The sequence below is a fragment of the Pelodiscus sinensis genome, chromosome 6 (genome assembly GCF_049634645.1).
Source record: "Pelodiscus sinensis isolate JC-2024 chromosome 6, ASM4963464v1, whole genome shotgun sequence".
NCBI lineage: Eukaryota > Metazoa > Chordata > Testudines > Trionychidae > Pelodiscus > Pelodiscus sinensis.
Genome location: NC_134716.1, coordinates 2,657,777 through 2,677,562, shown reverse-complemented (window position 1 = coordinate 2,677,562; position 19,786 = coordinate 2,657,777). Strand labels below are relative to the sequence as shown.

General features: G+C 49.0%; 2 protein-coding genes across 3 annotated transcripts in view; one reads left to right on the top strand and one right to left on the bottom strand.

The window, feature by feature from the left end:
- Positions 1–11,597, top strand: part of DGKQ (diacylglycerol kinase theta) — a 101,216-nt gene extending 89,619 nt beyond the window's left edge. For both annotated transcript variants that reach the window (XM_075931293.1, XM_075931294.1), the window contains 3 exons: positions 368–479; positions 2,636–2,788; positions 4,797–11,597. In XM_075931293.1, the coding sequence (XP_075787408.1) occupies positions 368–479; positions 2,636–2,788; positions 4,797–4,895 (364 nt within the window). In that variant the 3' untranslated portion in view covers positions 4,896–11,597. The remainder of the gene's footprint in view (positions 1–367; positions 480–2,635; positions 2,789–4,796) is intronic.
- Positions 11,167–19,786, bottom strand: part of SLC49A3 (solute carrier family 49 member 3) — a 23,870-nt gene continuing 15,250 nt past the window's right edge. The window contains exons 8-10 of the mRNA XM_075931295.1: positions 16,775–16,932; positions 15,467–15,579; positions 11,167–14,884 (exon numbers count right to left, since the gene is read on the bottom strand). Coding sequence (XP_075787410.1) covers positions 14,733–14,884; positions 15,467–15,579; positions 16,775–16,932 — 423 coding nt within the window. The 3' untranslated portion in view covers positions 11,167–14,732. The remainder of the gene's footprint in view (positions 14,885–15,466; positions 15,580–16,774; positions 16,933–19,786) is intronic.

The window sequence follows — 19,786 nt, the reverse complement described above, 5'->3', positions numbered from 1 at the left end:
TTAATTAGGGTTACATTAAGGGATGTTAATTGGCGGTGCCCTCTGTTCTAATTTGGAACATGGCTTCAAGAGTTAGATACTCTTTCTTTTTCAGTCTACTGAGAAAACTTAGAAAAGGGGAATTAATCACATCCAGTGTTGAGCAGCAGTTGTGCATTGAAGAGGCAAATACACATTTTATGAAGACAGATACAGTGTTCTGTATAGGGGGAAAGGAGAACTACATAACCCCCACTCAAGGAGAATTTGGTAGAATAGAATATATGCCACAACTGTTTGCAGAACAGCCGTTTCGTCACTGCTTGAGGATTGTCAGATTTCCACGTACTCTCAGGCCGCAGCCATGTTTTGTGTGCTCCCCCTACAGTTGGGGGTCTGGAGCTGATCTCTGGGGATCTGACAATGATAATCGATTTGAGAAGCCGAGAATGGATGACGGCCTACTAGAAGTCGTGGGGGTGACTGGTGTTGTTCACATGGTAAGTCCGAGCTGTGATTGCTTTTTGTTTGTTTGGGGATGCGGCATCAGTGAGAACAAGGACTCCTCACCCAGTCCGTGTTAAGCATCACCGTGAATTTGGCCTGGGGTCAATATTTTGTTCAAAGTCCCTCCAAAAAATATTCTAGGATATAAAATCAAACACTCAAATGTGAGAATACAAGTCCCAAGAATTTTAAGAGCACAAAATATATTAAGTTACGCTCCTGACTTGATCCCGGAAAGCCTATTGGGCATACAGTGTGGAGAGGCAATTGAGTGTACTAAAAACCAGGGGTCACCAAATGAAATTAATAGGTAGCAGGTTTAAAACAAACAAAAGGAAGTTTTTCTTCACACAGCACACAGTCAACCTGTGGAACTCCTTGCCAGAGGATGTTGTGAAGGCCAGGACTTGAACAGGGTTCAAAAAAGAACTAGATACATTCATGGAGGTTAGCTCCGTCAATACTTATTAGCCAGGATGGGTAGGAATGGTGTCTCTAGCGTCTGTTTTTCAGAGGCTGGAAATGGGTGACAGGAGAGGGATTACTTGAGGATTCCCTGTCCTGTTCATTTCCTCTGGGGCATCTGGAACTAGATCCTGTTGGCAGACAGGATACTGGGCTAGATGGACCTTTGGTCTGACCCAGTATGGCCAATTATATGTACACCATATACTCACAGGTGCCTTCAACAACCTGCCCGCAAAGTAGTCGGCTGTCATACTGCAGAGCATTGACTGTGACAGCAGTTGAAGACTGGGCTTAGATTTGAAGCCTGCTCTGGAAATCCTTGTTCAGGTGCCCAAATTCAGCAAGATAGAGAAGGAAGATGGAGTTGGAGGGTAAAGTTTTAGGGGCATTGAGAGGTCTGATGTGCCGCTTGTTGAAGTGAATGGAAATACTCCCAGTGATTTCGGAGGACTTTGAATCAAGCCGAGAGAGCCTTCCAGCAAAAGAATGGGATGGTTTAATTTCGAGAGGCGCTGTGAACTGCACAGAACAATGAGGGGATAGATTAGGTCAGTCAGGTGCTTTTGTTTTCCCTCTCTCCAAAAAGATGAGGACAGTGAATTTCAAAGCCTGGTAACGAATACACTGGAGTTAGAATGGGTAGAGGTGGCTTCGTTTTGGCTTCCTGGCTGCTGTATTCGGCCATGGATAATTGGGACTGCATAGGTTGTTTCAGCTTTGCAATGTCAAACTCGTTTAATGGAGGTTTGCTTTTGCATCCCTTTTTCTCCCAACTTGATACTAGGGATGGAAAATTCCATTTAACTGGTTAACCGGTTAGACATGATGTTTAACCAGTTAACTGATTAAAGGGGCAGCGGGTGGCTGGCTTGGAGCTTCCCCCTCCCCAACCTCACCGCCATGGTGGGTAGGGAGCTGCTTCAGCCCCTACCAGTTAACTGGAATGGTTAAGGGTGATGCTTATCAGTTAACCAATTAACCGGTTAACCTTTCACATCCCTATGTTTTACGTGTGTAATGTGGCCAAAGCCACTTGTAGTCTTATTCCACATAGTTCATAGGTGTCTCGATAAAATTATAAGTAGGTAAATGAGAAAAATGAATGACAAACACAATACATTAAATAACCGGTGGCATTTATTCCCGTCAGATAGCAAAATCATGCAATGGCAGAGCACTGAGCAGAGTGAAACACTAGACTTTATTTGAATATATGTGGGTCTATATATAAATGCTTTATTTTTTAAGTTATCACGTAAAATCTCCTTATTTTCTATGTCTCTTTTAGGCGTCTTTTGTAATCGAGTAAAAACACTTTTGGAAAACAAAATCCCTGATAGATGTTGTATGCAGAGGAGGATAATTACTTGGACTCCTTTGTGAATTTAGACCCCAATGCTACAAATGAGTTGGTAACCCTTTGACTTCAGTGGAGCTCAATTGAGGTCCTTAGGGCTAGAGCCACTTTCGGGATCAAGGCCTTCCTGCCGGGCGTGTTACTGGTTGACATTTCAGGGCGTAATTTTGGAATCTTCTAGGGGTAGGAAGCTCAGCCAGGAAGAAGCCAGAAGATACGCCAGGCTGCAAACGCCTTACGTGACAGCATGCTCTGTGTGGCTTATCTCTAGTAATAAATATGAGAGGGTGTTGGCAATTAATGGCCGTTCTGCTGTTCCGACAGGGCCAAGTGCAGGGTGGCCTGCGGTCAGGGATCCGCATAGCTCAAGGGTCTTACTTTCGTGTTACGCTTCTGAAACCGATACCTGTTCAAGTAGACGGAGAGCCCTGGATCCAGCCTCCGGGCCAGATCATCATTTCTGCGGCGGGGCCAAAGGTAAGCTTGCCTCTGCGCTTTGGTCTTCTGCATTAGGAAAACGTCAGTGGTTGTGGCGAGGTTAGTTTTCCTCCATCGTGCAAGTCGTGTCTTTTGTTTGACCCCTCTCATGCTATTTCTCCGGCCCCTCCTCTTGTGAGTGCATTTCATTTGGAAGCTGCTCACCAACATAATGTGATCACCGGGGGGTGAGTATACACCATGGAATTCCAAGAAGTTCATGTAAATTAGCTAAGGGGTCTGTCTGCACCAGATTGTAGGGGGCACGGTCACAAAACAGTCCCCCGGGGTGTTTGGTAGCAGGGCTGAGCCTCGCATGAGATAGCAAGCAAGTGGAGCAATAAGATGTACGAGCAGTGGAAGGGGCGAGAGCTCCCAGTCCTGGGGTTGTGAGTAAAGCGTCCCCGTCCCTCCTGAGACATCAGTTCAATGTGCAGTATTTAATTGGGAATGACCAGAGATCACAGTTAGCTGTGGCTGTGAGAGCCCATGGCCCATCCACATGGACTTTTATTTTAACTTGGATAGCTCCATCCGTGACAATAGCCCCGTCATTTATTGTTTGCTGCACAGGAACAACCTGTCTGCCACCAAGGAGTTTCTTCGGGCAGTGAAGCAGCAAAATGATTCCTTGCGTTTTCAGGGCAATTTCTCCCCTCCCTCCCCGCCCCACACACCTCCTCACATTTCCCTACACACACCCTCCCCCCCACACCTCTCCTCACATTTCCCTACACACACCCTCCCCCCCCACACCTCTCCTCACATTTCCCTACACACACACCCTCCCCCCACACCCCTCCTCACATTTCCCTACACACACACCCTCCCCCCCACACCCCTCCTCACATTTCCCTACACACACACCCTCCCCCCCACCCCTCCTCACATTTCCCTACACACACACCCTCCCCCCCACACCCCTCCTCACATTTCCCTACACACACACACCCTCCCCCCCACACCCCTCCTCACATTTCCCTACACACACACACCCTCCCCCCACACCCCTCCTCACATTTCCCTACACACACCCTCCCCCACACACCCCTCCTCACATTTCCCTTTACGCTCCCTCCCCCCACACCTCCTCACATTTCCCTACACCCACAACTCCTCACATTTCCCCACATATTCCCCCCTGCGCGCGCACACCTCCTCACATTTCTCTGCACACACCCTCCCCCCCACATGCACCTCCTCACTTTTCCCTACATACATCCTCCCATTCACACATCCCTCCTCGCATTTCCCTACACACTCCTCCCCACACACCCAGACCTCCTCACATTTCCCTACACATTCCCTCCCCCCACACACACCACCTCACTTTTCCCTACACACTCCCCCCACACCACACATAGTCTCTCTCTCCTGCCACGGAAGTTCTGTGAACAATCCCTTTGGAACGGCTGTGGAAAGAGTCCCAGAAATGTGACAGAATGCCATGTGACAGAATGCCAAGCTTTTCTCATGAGGAGAAAAAAAAACAGGACAGGAGTTTGCAGAATGTGCCTCCGTTACTTGAAAAGTACTTGCAGCTCAACGCGTTCTTCTGTAGGCTGGCGAAGAGCTCTGTGTGGTTCGAAAGCTTGTCTCCTTCATCAACAGCTCTTGCTCTAGGAGAAAAGGTTCCCTCCCCTACCTAGTCTCTCTAAAAGCATTAACTGTTTTTTTCAAGAGAAAGCCAATGTCTACCACTTCCTCCTTTCTTGTGCGAGAGACATGGTCACATTTTTTCAGTTGGGGTCACTAATCAGAAACTGCTGTTAAATGTGCAAAGCAAACAAACCAAAAAATGAGGCTTTTCTTGGCTCTTGGGTGATACAACCGTAAGTGGTTACAAAAGCCAAGAGGGAGTTCTGCTAGCAGTATCCCTGTGTTAATTTTTTTTCTGTTGCAGCATGAATGTATACGGTATTCATTGCTAAGCATATGTGTCTTAAATGTGCTCAGATAAAGGGATGTTTTGCTCTCATTAACTGTCTCCACCAATGTTTGATTTCAGGTCCGCATGCTGAAAAAATCCAAACAGAAGCAGAAAAAAACTGGAAGCTTGAAAGAGACAAGAACGGAAAACGTATCTGTCTCTGAAGCGGGACATTAAATGGAGCAGGTCTTTATGGAACGAAAGCCGCTCACTTACTGTAGAAGAAAGGAGCTTGCATGGCGTAGCTTTGTGCAGGGAGTTGGTAAAGACGGGTTTCTAATGAGCCTGCCCTTTATTCCATGTTAATAGTACTGTGTTCTGCCTGTTTTGTTACATGATTGTGCCTCGTTAGGTGGCTGGCGCACACCTGCTTGTATGCCACTCGTTTCATTTGAAATGTTTGCCCTTGGTAGCCTTCTGTAAGCTGTTGCCCAATTTGTGGTTTGTGCTGCTAGACAACATTGCTGTTTACCCTGTGGAGCGCCTCACTCTTGTTTTGGCAACATTTTCATTTTGTGGAGAAATGTCTAGCCTCTCTGTGACGTGCTCCCTCATCGTCAGGTTGTGTTCAGCTAGCCCCGACCATGTCTTCCAACATACCGAACGGTAGGAGCGCATCTCGTTCCCGTTGTGCTGCGCACTTCTTCAGTGAGGCCAAACAATATGACTGGAGGCCACCCTGCTTGAGACCACGTTATTTGAGATGACTCAAGGTAGCGATAACGATCCCTTCATTAAGATGCCACGGACGCAGGAGAAAAATTGTGCGGAACTATACCAGTCCAAACGGTTAAGACCGTATCGTTTCAACATGGTTTACCTGGACCAGTGAATGGGGGAAAAAATGTTTTAAACTTACGAAATGGTCCAGCCTCTTCCAGAGTCACCAAATGCTGTTGAAGGCTTGTTGAATTTCAGCAGCTATCTCTTGAGTAAATGGAGGCAAAATTACCTCAGTAATATATGTGGACAACAGACCTCTTGGGCTCTTCGTTTTCCTCCCCTGCTAGGTGTTCTGTCTTGGGTGACTTCATACTCCTCCGTACATCCTCATTTGTCTTAGTTCAAATTCATTTTCTTAAATCTAGTGTGTAATGTATTGTGACTGCGCCTTTCCACACAAGCTCTGGTTGCTCATTCTGGTAAAAAGATCAGGGGAGTATCAAAACCAGGTGTTTGTGCTTGCTGCCCTGCCCCAGGGCTAACGAGCTGAAGGTTGGTAGAACACTACATCTGTTGCCCACAGCCACTGTCTCATGGGCTTTTCTCACTACTCCTTCCCTTTGCATCGCTGTCCGCTCCCCGGGGGTCTCTGGCAATCGAAGTCAGGCGGAAATGAATGGGCTTGAGGAGCAGTGTCAAAGATGCCCAACAACTGAGGTAGAAGGAACTTGCACAGTCTCACCCCAAAGCGGCACAGGAGACTGATGTCTTTCGGCCTTGTGTCCCACAAATCTTGACCAATGGAACTGCTCCCAGCTGTGTCCCTATGAATGTGAGTCCCCCTAGCAGACGACTGGGCGTGCTTACCCTCGGCTGTCGAAAGAACTGATGAAATACATTATAGCCACCTCTGCTTGCGGGGGGTCAGCAAATCGGAGAAGAACAGTGGCCACACCACCAGCAATTGGCAGTGTGGGCCTCAGTCCCGCAAGCAGAAGCCCTGAAAAGACTCTTCCTGGCAGTGTTTGTGGAACGGACCAGTGAAGCCATGTGCCATGTAAGGGCCGCCTCCGGGATGGCATTCTGTAGACCGTGAAACTTGATTACTTGATGCCTGTGTTCTTGCCTGACCTCCCCTTTTCCTGGCGTCCTCAGTAAGTGGTTCCAAGCCAGCTGTTGTTTTCTCTACACGCCTTTGGAAGTGGCTGTGGCAAGGGTTGCTTTGATAACCACCTTACTGCCAGGGACAGGGCTGAAACTCCAGTGCCAACGTGGCTTGGTCTAACAGCAGTTTCTACCATCCGTCACCAGGAAATGCTTTTCACTCGCTTATGGGACCGCTGCTCCTCTCCCTCACCTGTCCTCACCTTAAGAGAGCTGAAAGACCCCGTCCCTTCTTGTTCAACCTCGGCACACGATTTCTGCTGTGCGCGCGGTACCTCCGTGCCGGTGGTGTAGATCTTCCACGTGGATCTTTTCGAACACAGTCTCTCCACATCAGTGCGTGGAAATTGGCATGGGCATGAAAAGCAGGCGGCTTCAGCTCAGCTTAAACGTGGACACTGGGAGGAGGAAACCACACGGTATTTCACACTATCTGCTCGCGCAGGGTGATGTGACCGAACTAAGGAAATACATCGTTGCTGATGGCTGCCCACCGCCAGGGATGCTGCTTGTTGATTATGTAATTGAGAGACGGATTCTGTGATCTCTGGTGCCGACCTAGCCAGGAAGAGGAACGTTTTTGTCATCTACAGACTCTACCTGATGTTTGTGCAAGTGGAATAGAAACGTCCTTGTGCCCAGAGTAAGCAAGCCACCTTCAAAACTGAGAAATCGATGGCGAAACTATTTTTTAAACTGTTTCGAGTGCAGGTATTGCAAAAGGCTAAGATGCTAGGAGCTGCCACTTTGTTTTCATCAACATTGCACATGCTGGGAGGGGCGGGGAGATGGGATTGGGTTAATCATGCACCGGCTTTGTGTTCAGATGAATTACTTGGAGGCTTCCCTGCAGAAAGGTGCAAGTTGCTTATAAGTGGCGTTGAACATGTGTAACAGCTGATCACTAGATCCTGTGCAAATCCAGTGAGAGAAGGCAACAGAATTGAATGTTGATGTTCAAGTGCTCGGCTCATCCGCTCTTAGGGGAGAATGTTGTACAATGTGATAATTGATAATGAACTTACAGCTGTCCCTGGGCCAATGCATAAAATAGCATCAAGAAATTTGAAGCTAGGAAGTGAGGAAATGTGGTGCAGAGAGCACAGGAATAGCATTGGGAGGGAGGTGAAACCCTAGCGAGGCTGTGAGGTCCTTGTAGACTCATAGGGAGACATACCCCAAGCTATCCCAGGCTCTTCCCTGATCACCTTCTCTGCAAGCCTAGGGGTAGGCTTGTATTAGGCCTCTATCTCTGGGTTTTCCAGCCCTTGTCAGTGGGGGAAGCGGAAGAGCGGATTGCTAAAAGTGCGACTTTGTTAGCTCCAGTGTCCACCCCAGGTAAAATGCCCGTTTCAAGTAGAGAAGAGCATGTGTCTGGATGTTAGTGAGTAGTACAGGGAGAGGACAAAGTATCTGCTCTGAGTTTGAGCCCACTTCAGAACCTCTGGCTTTTCTGCTTGTAACTTGCTCCCCCAGAGGCTTTCCAACACTTATGGTCTGGTTTAGTGCCAAGTAAGCTTCCACTTGGGGATGCCTTATCAAAGTTGATTTTAGGGACCTTCCACTTTGCCAAAAGCTATTAAGCCGTCGGTGCTAATTGACCGTCTGGTCACAGTATGTCGTGGGGTGGAGTTAGCTGGGTGACGGACTACCTTCTGTCGTCATTTGCTTCTGATCCTTGTTGATAACACACAAGTTGTCAGGCGGTCATTGGCCAATACGCTGCCCTAGAGATTCCCGATGCAAACCTCATGGATCTAAGATGATACACTGATTATGAAATCCTGCAGTGAGTTTAGAATGCAGCCTCAGCCTGTATCTGTACATCTTCCTGGAGATTTAAATCAGGCCCTGGATATTAAAATAAACCCCAGCTCTACATGTGTCATACATTTCATAAAGAACTTAGGCAATCCTCTTTGTAGTCCCAAGACTAAATAATGAATGAAACTCTTATGAGTGACAATTGACTCATTAATCCTTCATATCCTGTACATGCTTATTGTGTAAGTGGGGTTTTTTGAAAGAGTACCTTAACTACTCAATCCACTTTCTAGGTGGATATTTTAATGGCAGATGTGTTCATGCATGTGTCGTGTTTATCCAGTGGGCCAGCCCAGTGAGGTGTAAATACAGTCATTGCTAAGTGTAAAACAAAATTAAACTACTGTAGCAGATGTATATACCTGGGGTAAATTGCTGAAAACGGTAAGGTTGGATAATGGTGAACCTAGAGCAGAGTGCAAAATGCTTTAAAACACCCCATAGCATTGGCCGATCCTCTGTGTAGTTGTAACTGAGCACTGTGGATGTGAGATGGAACATTGATCGTTCCACGGTAAGTTTTTTGATACGTGCAGTATTGCGACCTGGAGATCAGTTCTTTCGGTTGACAACCCCACGCAGCTTTTCCGCTCCCTCCGGGTCTGTGTGCCTCGGCCGTCCTCTGGGGCCTGTCTTCTCCGCCCTTCTGCTGAAACCGCTCACAAGGGGGTGCTAACCAGTGCCGATTCTGATGGTGCTGTCTGGGCTCACCATGTGTCTGCTAGCAGCTGGTCTGAGACCACCCCCTTGTTCCCATTCAAGTCCTTGAACAGCCACGAAATGCAAAGACCTTCAGTTACTACTGAAATGGCTGAGAGCCATAGTGGGCACTTTGGCTCATTTGCAAACCTAGATCCCATCTGGCGGGTGTTGTTATTATTTTACATACACTTTTGCACTTGTGTAAATGCAGAATAGACCTTGTTTGGCGTAGGGCAGAACTACCTTTTTGTTTTTGTAGTGTAAATAAGGAATACCTTTTTGCAGACTTGAGATGCACTTTCAGGTTGAAATACAAGTCGGCAGAATGCCATTTACAATTCTAGCTTTTCTTGTGATGTAACATTTGCTTGCATCCATGTACGCTTACATTACTGTACCCTTCTAATGCCGCATTAGGGAAGGAGTAGAAACTGCAACGTTTTTGCAATACGTATTTATATCTAACTGACTGAAAGTTCATTTAAACTTTAAACAATTCTAAATTGGCTGCTATTTCTATGAATTAGGTTCAAGAGACTAATTTTTATAATGCATGAGATTCATTTTAAATTTATTTATTATGTTAACAGCTAGTTAATATGACACACAGCGTGTGTGATAAGACGTCCAACTGAGAGCCCTTCACTTCTTTGACCTCTGTGCTTTTACACTGACCAATGTAATGGCATTACATGGAATGAAATGGTTTTAACACAATTTATTAAAATAGTTTCTAAGTATATGACTAGACTAGCAGTTTCAATGTTTACAAAATGGTGACTATTGATTGTATGTTCCCCCATGAGCTTTTCGCACAGTACACCGTTTTATGTTTTGGAAGCATTGTTTCTACTTTCCATGACAAGGAATGGAATGGTTACCTTTATAATTTGGGCTCTTAAGTAACCCCTCGGAAAGATTTAAGTATGGATTTTCACTTTTCTGCTGGGAACGGATTGAACTGACTTTGTACTTGATAAAAGTATTAGATGGGACATTTCTTCCTAAAGGACAAGTTTATTTTTGATAACTTATAAGTTGGTTTTATAAACATTTCAGCGGTGTTGGAAAAGTTGGCCTGAGGTCTTGAAACAAATGTATATCATGATTTAAAAATGTATTCCAAAGCAGCTAAGCATTTTTTTCTGTGTAAGGCAGGGAAATGATACTTTCACTCCCCTTAGTTCTGTTCTGTGGTTAGTAACACCTTTGTAGCATGTTTAAGACACGTAGCTTATCTGTTCAGAGGAAATTTTTTCCCCTCTGAAGACGTGGCTTCATTTATCTTCAATTGATGCCTTATTGTGCTAATCGCCTTGACTTTTTGCACTTCTGTTGTAGCAGTTCAGAAATACACACCTGTTTAAGAGGCTTAACTTTCCGTTAAGCCTCATTTGGCCACAAAATTGTAACAAGTCTGGTTATTGCCTTCTCTGCCTAAATCAAATGTGCCGTACAGCCATCCTTTGCTACCAAAGGCAGCTGTCACTTGGGCCAAATGTACACCGGTAAGGGATGCAGAATCCTTCATCGGGAAAATGCTGCTCCTGCAATTTGCTCCCCTCCCGTTATGCTTTTAAGCTGGCCAAAAGGGAGTAGCGTGAGGTGCCAGTATTAAAGATAAGCAAATAGAGGTGCTTGGAAAATCGAAACCTATCGACTTCAAAGCAAAATCCTGTGAGCTCTGTGTCATAGACGTAGCTGGCTCACTTTGGCTTTTCGAAAGTGCTCAGAGAAAATTTTCAATTGGAAAGGGCTGAGAGAGAGTAAGACACCTGGGTGAAGCTGTAGGGGGCATGGGAGATGTTGATCTCAAAATCCGAGAAGCCAGGATTGTTTTGTTAGCTTGATTACCGTCTTGTCCACAAAAGTTCCATGTGGCAAATTCTCATTACCTGAGTAATTGTCTTAAACTAGTCCAAGCAGCCAATTTCATTGGGCCAGCTCTTTAAATAAGATGCACACATTTTAAAAACAAGGTACTTCATGATGTCTTGCAGCATTTCTTGTGACTGTTGTAACATGTTGGGCCAAGTGGGTTACACCAACAAACTAAGCTAAACTGACCTTGGAATAGTTCAGCTTGTGTGCAGCGTTTTATTCTTTGTGCTTCTGCCTAATAATTCTTAGAAACAATCTGCAGAAAGTGTAACCATTAATGTGGTTGAATGCTATTTCTTTGCTGTGTGCCTCAAACAAATAAAGCATATCACACTCGTTCACTTGTGGTTTCATCTTAAAGCAGGGTTTTCATGGTATAACTAGTTTCTAGTTTTCTGCCTTGCAGACCACTGTGCTGGTAATCTATCTCTATGAATTAGTGTTGCTAAAATGTAATAGCTAAAAAAAAAAAAAAAAAGAGGTGGACTTTTCTTTTATGTTTAAACTCAGATTCTGTTCTTAGACTAATTCTGTATATATTTGGTAATATGGTTTGGTATGTGTACTTTTGACTGTATATTTTGCACTGATTGAAATTCTGTATTCTAAGTATAATTTGTGAATACCAGAGATCTATAACTAGAATTTATGTCCGTGACAAATATAATTGGTAATTTCTCTTATGCTCTGCATGTGTCGGTGTGTGTGTTGGGTAACGTGTTCTTCTTACAGACCGTGAGGGATGTTTCGGCAAAGAGCAAACACGTGTGCTTTGTTCCACTCGTTTTCCAGATGCTGCTTGATTGAGCATTGTATAGGTCAAGGGTCCAGGGATACCTAGTATTCAGCATAACACAAGAACACTCATAGTGACCATCAAGTGAGGTCCCCTCCCCCCGTTGCCCATTCCTGCCTTCTGGCCATTGGAGGGTAGGAACACCCAGAGCATGGTTTTGCATCCCTGTGCATCTTAGCTAAAATCCATTGATGGATCTGTCTTCCAGGAACTTACCTAATGTGCCATCATCATGGCTCTTGCAGTTGGTGCCCTTCCTGAATGTCTGTGTCGATGCTTACACACTGCTGTGGTGGGTGCCATAAAAATAATTGCACCTCTGGTCTGCATTGCAGCTCCTGGTGCTTGCTAGTGGGTTGCCTGAGGGATTAGCTAGTTTCCAGGTTTTTTCTGCACCTTAGACATTGCTTTTTTGCTTGTATTTTATTGAACGTATCTTTTGCACCCACTTTTTTTAGAAAGTGTAGCTGGTTTTGGCTTGATTTGATAGCACACTTGCTGGTATTGGGGTTTCCTTAAGCTTGTTGTTATCCCTCTTTTGGATAATTTTAACAACAGTCCAGATTTTCAAACTTAGGTTCACACAATTGCTGTAGATATTTACACACTGAGCTTGGAAATATTGTGAACAGTCTTTTCATACTCGTCCCATTTGACACGAGATGAAGTGATGCTTTTTTTGGAAGGAGTGTTTCTGAGCTTGTCTGGTGTATTCCCAGCCTTGAGAATATTTTTTATGCTTAAAATAAAGTGTGTCCAGAACCGTTTTTTAAAAGCACCGTTTATTAAATTGCACTGTTGGAAGAGAGAGAAAACAATCCTGTAGCAAGAGCTTTGTGATCGGGGTTGAGGAATGGTTTCTGTCGGACTTTATTAGGTGTTTAGTGCCACACTCGCAGAGCTGACAAACTAAAGCCTGCTGGTCGGACAACTTCAGTCTGTTCTTCTGAAGCACTTTAAATGTATCCCCTTGAATCTTAAGCTCTGACCTACTTACGCCTCTAAAGAGTGTCCCCTTCATTCCCCTGGTATTTTAGCATCTAATGGGAACATAGGGCTTTGTCTAAATGAGCAGTTATTGTCAGCAATAATGTTTGTCATGCAGGGGTGTGAAAAAACACCTCCCTGACTGACATCAATTTTGCCAACTGCACTGATGTGATGTCACTGGGAGAGTGTCACCTGACAACATGGCTACCACCATTCATTGGGGATGACTTAATTATACTGGCAGAAGAGCGGCTACATAGGAGACTTTAAAGCTGCTGCCTAACAGGCAACCAGACAAACCAATAAATGGTGATCAGCTAGTAAGAGAGAGCACAGAGGGACCAGTGTAGCCTAAATCCTCAGCTGAATCTCAGTCTGTGTGTTGCAGGAAGGCAGGAAACAGGAACGGGTTACCAATGTGTTGGATTTAATTTGCAGCACGGCACGAGAGAAATCACGCCTGCTTTAGAACCATTCACTCCCTGCACTACAAGGAAGAGCTACGAGCATCAAAACTCACTCAGTGCTAAGTTCCAAAGGACTTCAAGCCCTTTGTTCATGTCAGAGCAGGACAAACGGGTCCTATTGTTTGCAAGTGCTGAGTACAGCACGTGATCCGCTAGCTTCTGACAAGCACTGTCACAGATGGCATGTCAGCACTGACAGGCCACCAGTGGGAATTAGCATCCATACTTGGACAGCTGGACTCGGCTTGTAGTTCCTTGCCAGAGAACTGCAGCATGAGTCTTAGACCTCAACCCCTTTTGGTTGGTGGATCAGCAGCAAAACTGATGCGAGTTGTGTTAATTTCGCTAACCAGCAGCTGTGACCTGGGAATCTTATTTCCTGTTGGAAACACCCCCTGTTGGGATCCACACTCCAAAAACTCCTAAGAATTTCCTCGGCCCTGGAAACTCCAAGAAAGTTTGTTCCATCTCAGATTGGACTGAGCCTCGTTGCTGGAAATGGCAGTTTCCCACGAGTCGAGTTTCAGTCATTGGTCCCTGATCATTCTAGGAAGCCCCTGGGGCTCAAGGAGTTCAGAGGTAGGCTGGCTCGTTTGTTCAGCTGTACCTGTTAGAAGGGAGTGAAGGCGGGAGTAATGAATTCCGCATCTCTGACCGTGCAGCAGGCAAGGGGCTGGGGGCAGGAGGAGGGTCTAGAACCCAGTAGTGTAACGTGCTGATCCTGAATCTCGCTTTTGGGGACCTTTCCGGCTTTCGGGGACCTTTCTGCCTATGCAACAGGTGCTTAAATAGCAGGCTTTCCTGCGCTTGGCTACAGGTAAAGCCGTTGGCAGGCGATTTCACAAGCATGCGCTGTGCCCAGGGTGGCGGTCTTAGCGAATACTGAACAAAACACAGCTGCCAGCAGCAGGCACAGATGAAACCCACCTTCCCAGGTTCCACCGCCTCCATTCCTCGATGAAAGTTCACTCCCAGGGCCAACGGGCTGTCGGATTTGCCGTACCAATAAAAACCATGGACCTTCTAGACCAGATACTGGCACCAGATACTTCAGAGGAAGATGCAGGATAGGTACAGACAAACTCTCCTTCCTGCCCCATGATCTCACACCAACCTGTGGTCCTTAAAAAAACTGCCTTAAATTCTGAAACATGAGGTTTCTCTCCCTGGCCATACGCTAGTGTTGCCATTGCAACCCAGTCTTCTCTTCAGGGCTGTCCATCCGTCCTTGGTTCTTTTAATCATGTTAGCGAGATCTGTCTAGTGCAAATGCCCCCTCCCGTGCGTCATGTCCTCAAGTGTGGCTCAGGCTCTGGTAGGGCCCAACAGAGACCCCCAGGGACAGGCCATCAGCTTGGTCCAGCCCTTCTGTCAGCAAACTTGGAGCAGCATTTGTGTTGCAAGAGCAAATATGCATCGGGCTCAGGGCCCCGGCGTACCCACTGAATGCACCGGTGTGACTCGCTTTCCCACAGCAATTAGTTCGCTAGTCCCAGGACGCTCGTGTACCATCATCAACAGGATGTTTTAGGCTTCAGGGATTGTTGCTTCAGCTCCCGTGGTGTTGATGGAGGCAGCACTGGCTGCTTCGGCGCGGAGTCTCTTGTAGTCGGTGTGGAAGAAGATCACATAGAAGCAGGCGACAAAACTACACACTCCAGCCAACACCAGGGTGGAGACTGTAGAGAGAGAAATAACCACGTTAGAAAGTGACTGGCCGTCTCCGTCTGCTTCTACTCTAAATCTAGGAGGTTGTTTTCTAGAAACGATGCAGAATCAAGTCCTCATCTATTGGCTCAATCTCTAAAATCCGGGACACTGTGGTCCAGCAATATCTGGATATTGCTGGACCAGAGAGCCCTGGCTGGCCAGATTCAGGGCTGGGCTGGCAGTGGGGAGCACAGCCCCGGCAGGGCTGGGGGCAGCAGGGCCAGTAATGGGAAGCCTTGACCTCCTCTGTCTGGTGAACTCTGTGGTTCGGGACCGCTCAGGCCCCAAGGGCACCAGACCAGGGAGGTCCCACCTGCATGTCATTTAAAATCCTGTCCCACTAACAGTACAAGAAAGGTAAGTCCCGTGGGCCGGTCGCACAGGTCGGGGGGCCGGTTGCGCAGGTCGGAGGGCCGCTGGCTGTGCGGCAGAGGCCAGGACTCCTCTTCCAGCAGGACTCTGCCCCAGGGCCCAGTGAAGAACTCTGGCCACGGGCCGCGTGGGGGCCAGGCTAGACACACCAGTGCATGGTAAGAAAAGGGGGCACTTACTTGTCCAGTCTAAGGCCCCCCCTTCCGCAGTGTCGCAGGTGGAGAACGGGGCTGCGGTGGTCGGCACTGTGAGGGCTTGCAGCAGCAGCATCAGCACCGCGCCCTGGATCTGGCTACACAGAGAGAAACCTGCAGTAAGCCACTCTCCTAGGCTTGAGTCCTCGGGACCCCAGCTAGCCCAGCCCCGCCTCCTTCCAACGTTTCCCCTGGCACAGCGAAGTGTCCATCTGTAACGGGGGAGGGGACCAGCCACGATGAATTCCCCAAGGGCCTTTGGTCCCCTTGTCTCGTACACTGGGGATGCTCTTAGCTGGGCTAAGCCTTCAGTTTGGGTGTAGCGTGGCCACCCGCCCGGTCAGAATGTAGGGATGTCCAATCCCATCCCCTCCGTTCACGGGCTAAATGCTGCCTTTCGCCCGGGGAGCCACTTAAACGGGATCCCTCCGGTATCTGTAAATTGAGCACTGCCCGCCCCCAGGAGAGAAGCACCCGCCTCGAGAGCCCATTGCCCGAGACGCAGCTCGCGCCAGCGGAGGGAAGCGCTCCAGCCCCAGGTGAGCAAACAGGTGGAAGAACAAACCGCGATTGACCTGCCACAGGGGCTCCCTACTTCCGTCTGTCCTAGAGGAGTTTTTTGGCCAAATCTGGGCCCGGGAGAGAAGAGTAGGTGGCATGTTCCAAGAGGAACGGCTGAGAGAGAACGCCCCCAGCATAAGTCCTAGAGCAGAATTTTTTGAAGGCCGCCCCGTCGTGATTTCACAATGGTCAGGGATGGAGAATCCACCGGACAGTGACTGACGTATTTTGTCTTTCCAGTCAGAACTTGTCCGGCTTCCTCTTCCCGCCGCTGGGTTGGGTTCCACAAGAGGTAGAACTTGCCCCGGTGGCGGGATGCTACCAGGTTGGGGCATCGTGGTCTCCAGAGGTTTCCAAGCTAGCTGGTCAGAGGGGCTGCCTCTCTAAGTCACATGGAGCAGGACTGCTTCTGAGCCCCCACTTGGCTGGTCTTGGCCCCCTCCCATGCACCAGTCCCACCGCTCGCTTCCCGCCTTTGAACAGCCCCCTCCGGCAAAAGGACACTCTGATGGGCGGGTGAAGTGAGTCCATTTTTCAGGGCAGCTGGTGTCCTTTTCCCTTCCCCTCAGCCGGCGTGCTCACAGGGGCCCCCGGCCTTGGCTGTAGGTCACCCAGGTGGCGGGGCGGGTAACGGGACTAGAACGTGGCGCCCTGCTGGTCTTTATGGGCGAGACGCTGACGCCGGCGGTGGAGCTACGTCCGGGTGAATCAAACCCGGGTGAGTCAACTTACCCTGACACAAAAACGAGGCCTGTGGATGTTCCCTCTCCCACCGGGTAGGAGCATTCCACCGCGAGCTCCATAGCAACGGGGTAGACGGAAAAGCCAAAGAAGCCGAACAGGGAGCTGGTGAGAGCCAGGGGGACGGTCTGATTCCTGAACCGGGACATCTGCAGGGGAGAGAGTATCACAGCCCGACATCAGCATGGCTGCTCGGCAACACGACATGACGTTTCGAGTCAGCGTCAGCCAGGCACCCGAATCGAGGTATTTTTATCATTTCTCTTACAGCTACACGCGTCACTGAAGCCCTCAAATGCCACTTGTTTGCAAGAAACTGAGTGTTAGGGGATGGAGATATGTTTGCTTGTGTGCTTAGCCTCCTACCCCTGCCCCCTCCCATCCACACACATACGCACTCACTCTGCTCCTGCTGACTCCAATGGGGCTGGGGCAGGTGTGTGTGTGGGGGGGCACATGCCTCAGTGAATGCACTTTTTATTCCGCACCGGGGTGGAAAAGCATGGGCTTGGTTTGGCCTCCACAGAGGTGGAAACTCAGGCCACACGCAGCGATGAAGCTCAAGTTTCTTAAGTCTGTGTTCCTGCAAAACTTCTAGCCCAGTTGCACAGACTATGCTGATGAATCTGGTGTGGACCCGGCTCAGAGCAGGCAGCCAAAGCAGAGACCAGTCCAGCCAGTGAAAGAAGAGCTAAATTGTTCAGTCAGGTGGTTCTAGTCGCAAGGGCCTTCTCTCTCATCTGCACAGTGGGCAAAGGGGCTGATGTGGGCGGGCGGGTGGGGGGGTTCCCCCAGTTTCTCACAGGCGGTGGGATCCCACGCAGAGCCCTTACCCGCCCAGCATTCGGGGGGGGTGTGAGTTGGGCACAGGGGTGCGTCTCCCGGCTGTGCCCCTGGGGCAGGGAGTCAGTGTGGTGTTTACCAGCAGGAGCAGGGGGAGTGGGGTAAGAAAGGGCTGGCACGTACATGAAGGCCGTGGGACTCATTAGATGAGCCTGTAAAACCGGCATCCCTCTGCGGGGGAGGGAGACCGAGAACCCAGGGGACTCAGGAGAATCAGAACCAACCTCTGGGCACCGAGACGACATTCAGAAACGGGGAAGACACTTCCGTGGCCCTGCCGTCACCATGGTATCTGATCGTTTTGTGTCCCAGCCCCTGGGCGAGGCAGAGCCCCATTGTACAGAAGGGCACTGAGGTGCACAGACTCCCGCAAGGTATTTTGGCACCTTGTGGGATTTTCAAGAGCACCTTGGAAGATTTGCCTGGCTACATCTTAGGGTGTCTAAACTCCTTTGAAGCTCTGTCCCCAAGGCACTGACTTGCAGTCACGCCGGCAGCCTGGGGGGGAGGGGAGCAAGGGGTGGGGGATTCACTCCCCATCCACCGGACCAGCCTCTCTCTGCTGCAGGCTGCAGAAAAGAGGACTCAGAGATGGGGGCAAAACCAAGCCGACCAGTTCTCTGAGCCGCCAGCGCTTGGCCCCAAGAAGTTGGGAAGGGCGTCGTGGTTGGCAGCATGAAAAGCAGCCCAGAGACCAGGAAGGATCAAGGAAGAGACACAGACAGATGAGAGGAGAGCGCTTAACCCCGCAATGGGGGGCAGTTCTGCCCCAGGCTCGGCGGTACAACAATGCCGGCTCTGCCGTCTTAGACTGCAACAGAGGCAATCGTTTTGTTTTGCCACTTTTTTGTGGCGTGTTTCGGCAAGGGGAAACATGGGCAAGAGCCGTCTGATGTGCTTATGCCTCGAATTCTTCTGGCTTCCGCTGCACCCTGGCCAATTCCAGCCCACAGAACAGAAATTGCCTCCACAGAGCTGACGATTAGTGTCATGATTGGTGTTACTCCCTGGGTACCAGGTGGTGAAAATGCCAGGCAGTGTGGTCCCGGAGGCGGTGCACCCAAGCCGTGGAACGCTGGGAGAAGGTGCTGGTTGGTGCATGCGAGGCAGCCACGGTGCGGTGTCTGTGTGTGGAAGTGTCAGAGCGCCCCCTAGCTGTGGATGGCAATCTTGGAGCAGAAGACCGGCACTGTCGTGGCACTGGGGTGAGTGCCGGGCAAACCCCTGGCAAAAACGTCACTTCTTGCTCTAAGGAGCTTGAGGAGTTCTCCCTCCCCAGTATTTTAGAACAGCATTAGGAAGTGGTGGGTTGGTTGTTCTGAATCCGCATCACTTCCACCCTGTAGCTGTGTTGGCGCAGAGGGACGCGGTCTGTATGCAGCACCGGCTTGGGGAAAGCTGCACTCCTGTGAAGAGGGCATGAGCCGAGATCTGGCTTCTCATGCAGGTTGGCCACAGACTTCTTGCACCAGGCCAGGTGAGTCACTGGGCCTTGGTTTCCTGCTCTTTACAGCGAGGTTATAACAGGCTGAACCTCTCTAGTCGAGCACACACTGGTCTGGCAACACCCGTGATCCGGCATGATTATAGTTAGCTGGATGGCCAATTTTCAAGGGTGCAGCCAAGTTTCCCACAATCCCATAAAGTTTTACAGCCCCCAGTCCTGGCCCTCAGTGTTCTGTGCTGTTGTTTAGATCTAATTTACCCCTAATGTCTTCTCAGAGCCCAGTAAGCAGGGGAAGTGTTGGCAATACTGCTAGACGTTATTGACCTCTCGTGGTTCAGCACATTCTGTGGTGCCGGACTAGAGAGGTTCAAGCTGTACGCCACTCCCAGGGTGGTTGCGAGGCACATTTCAGTCACCTTTGTATTGAGGTGTTGGAGACAGAAGATGCAATGGATCTAGGTCCGTCGAGGAACAAAGCACCTGCTGCACTTGCAAGACTGGCCATCCTGTGGGCCTGACACTTGCTATGTCCACTTTACCGTCCTGGGTTCGATTCCCCATGGCGCTATCCCACCTGCAGGTGGCCTTTGCTCTGCCTGGCGCACATTTCCACCCGCTTGGTATGCATGGTCCTGTGCGCTGTGTAGCATAAAGCCATCCTGACTCCTGTGTCAGGGCCTAGCCCGATCCCCAGCTGAGCACAGGAGATGGCT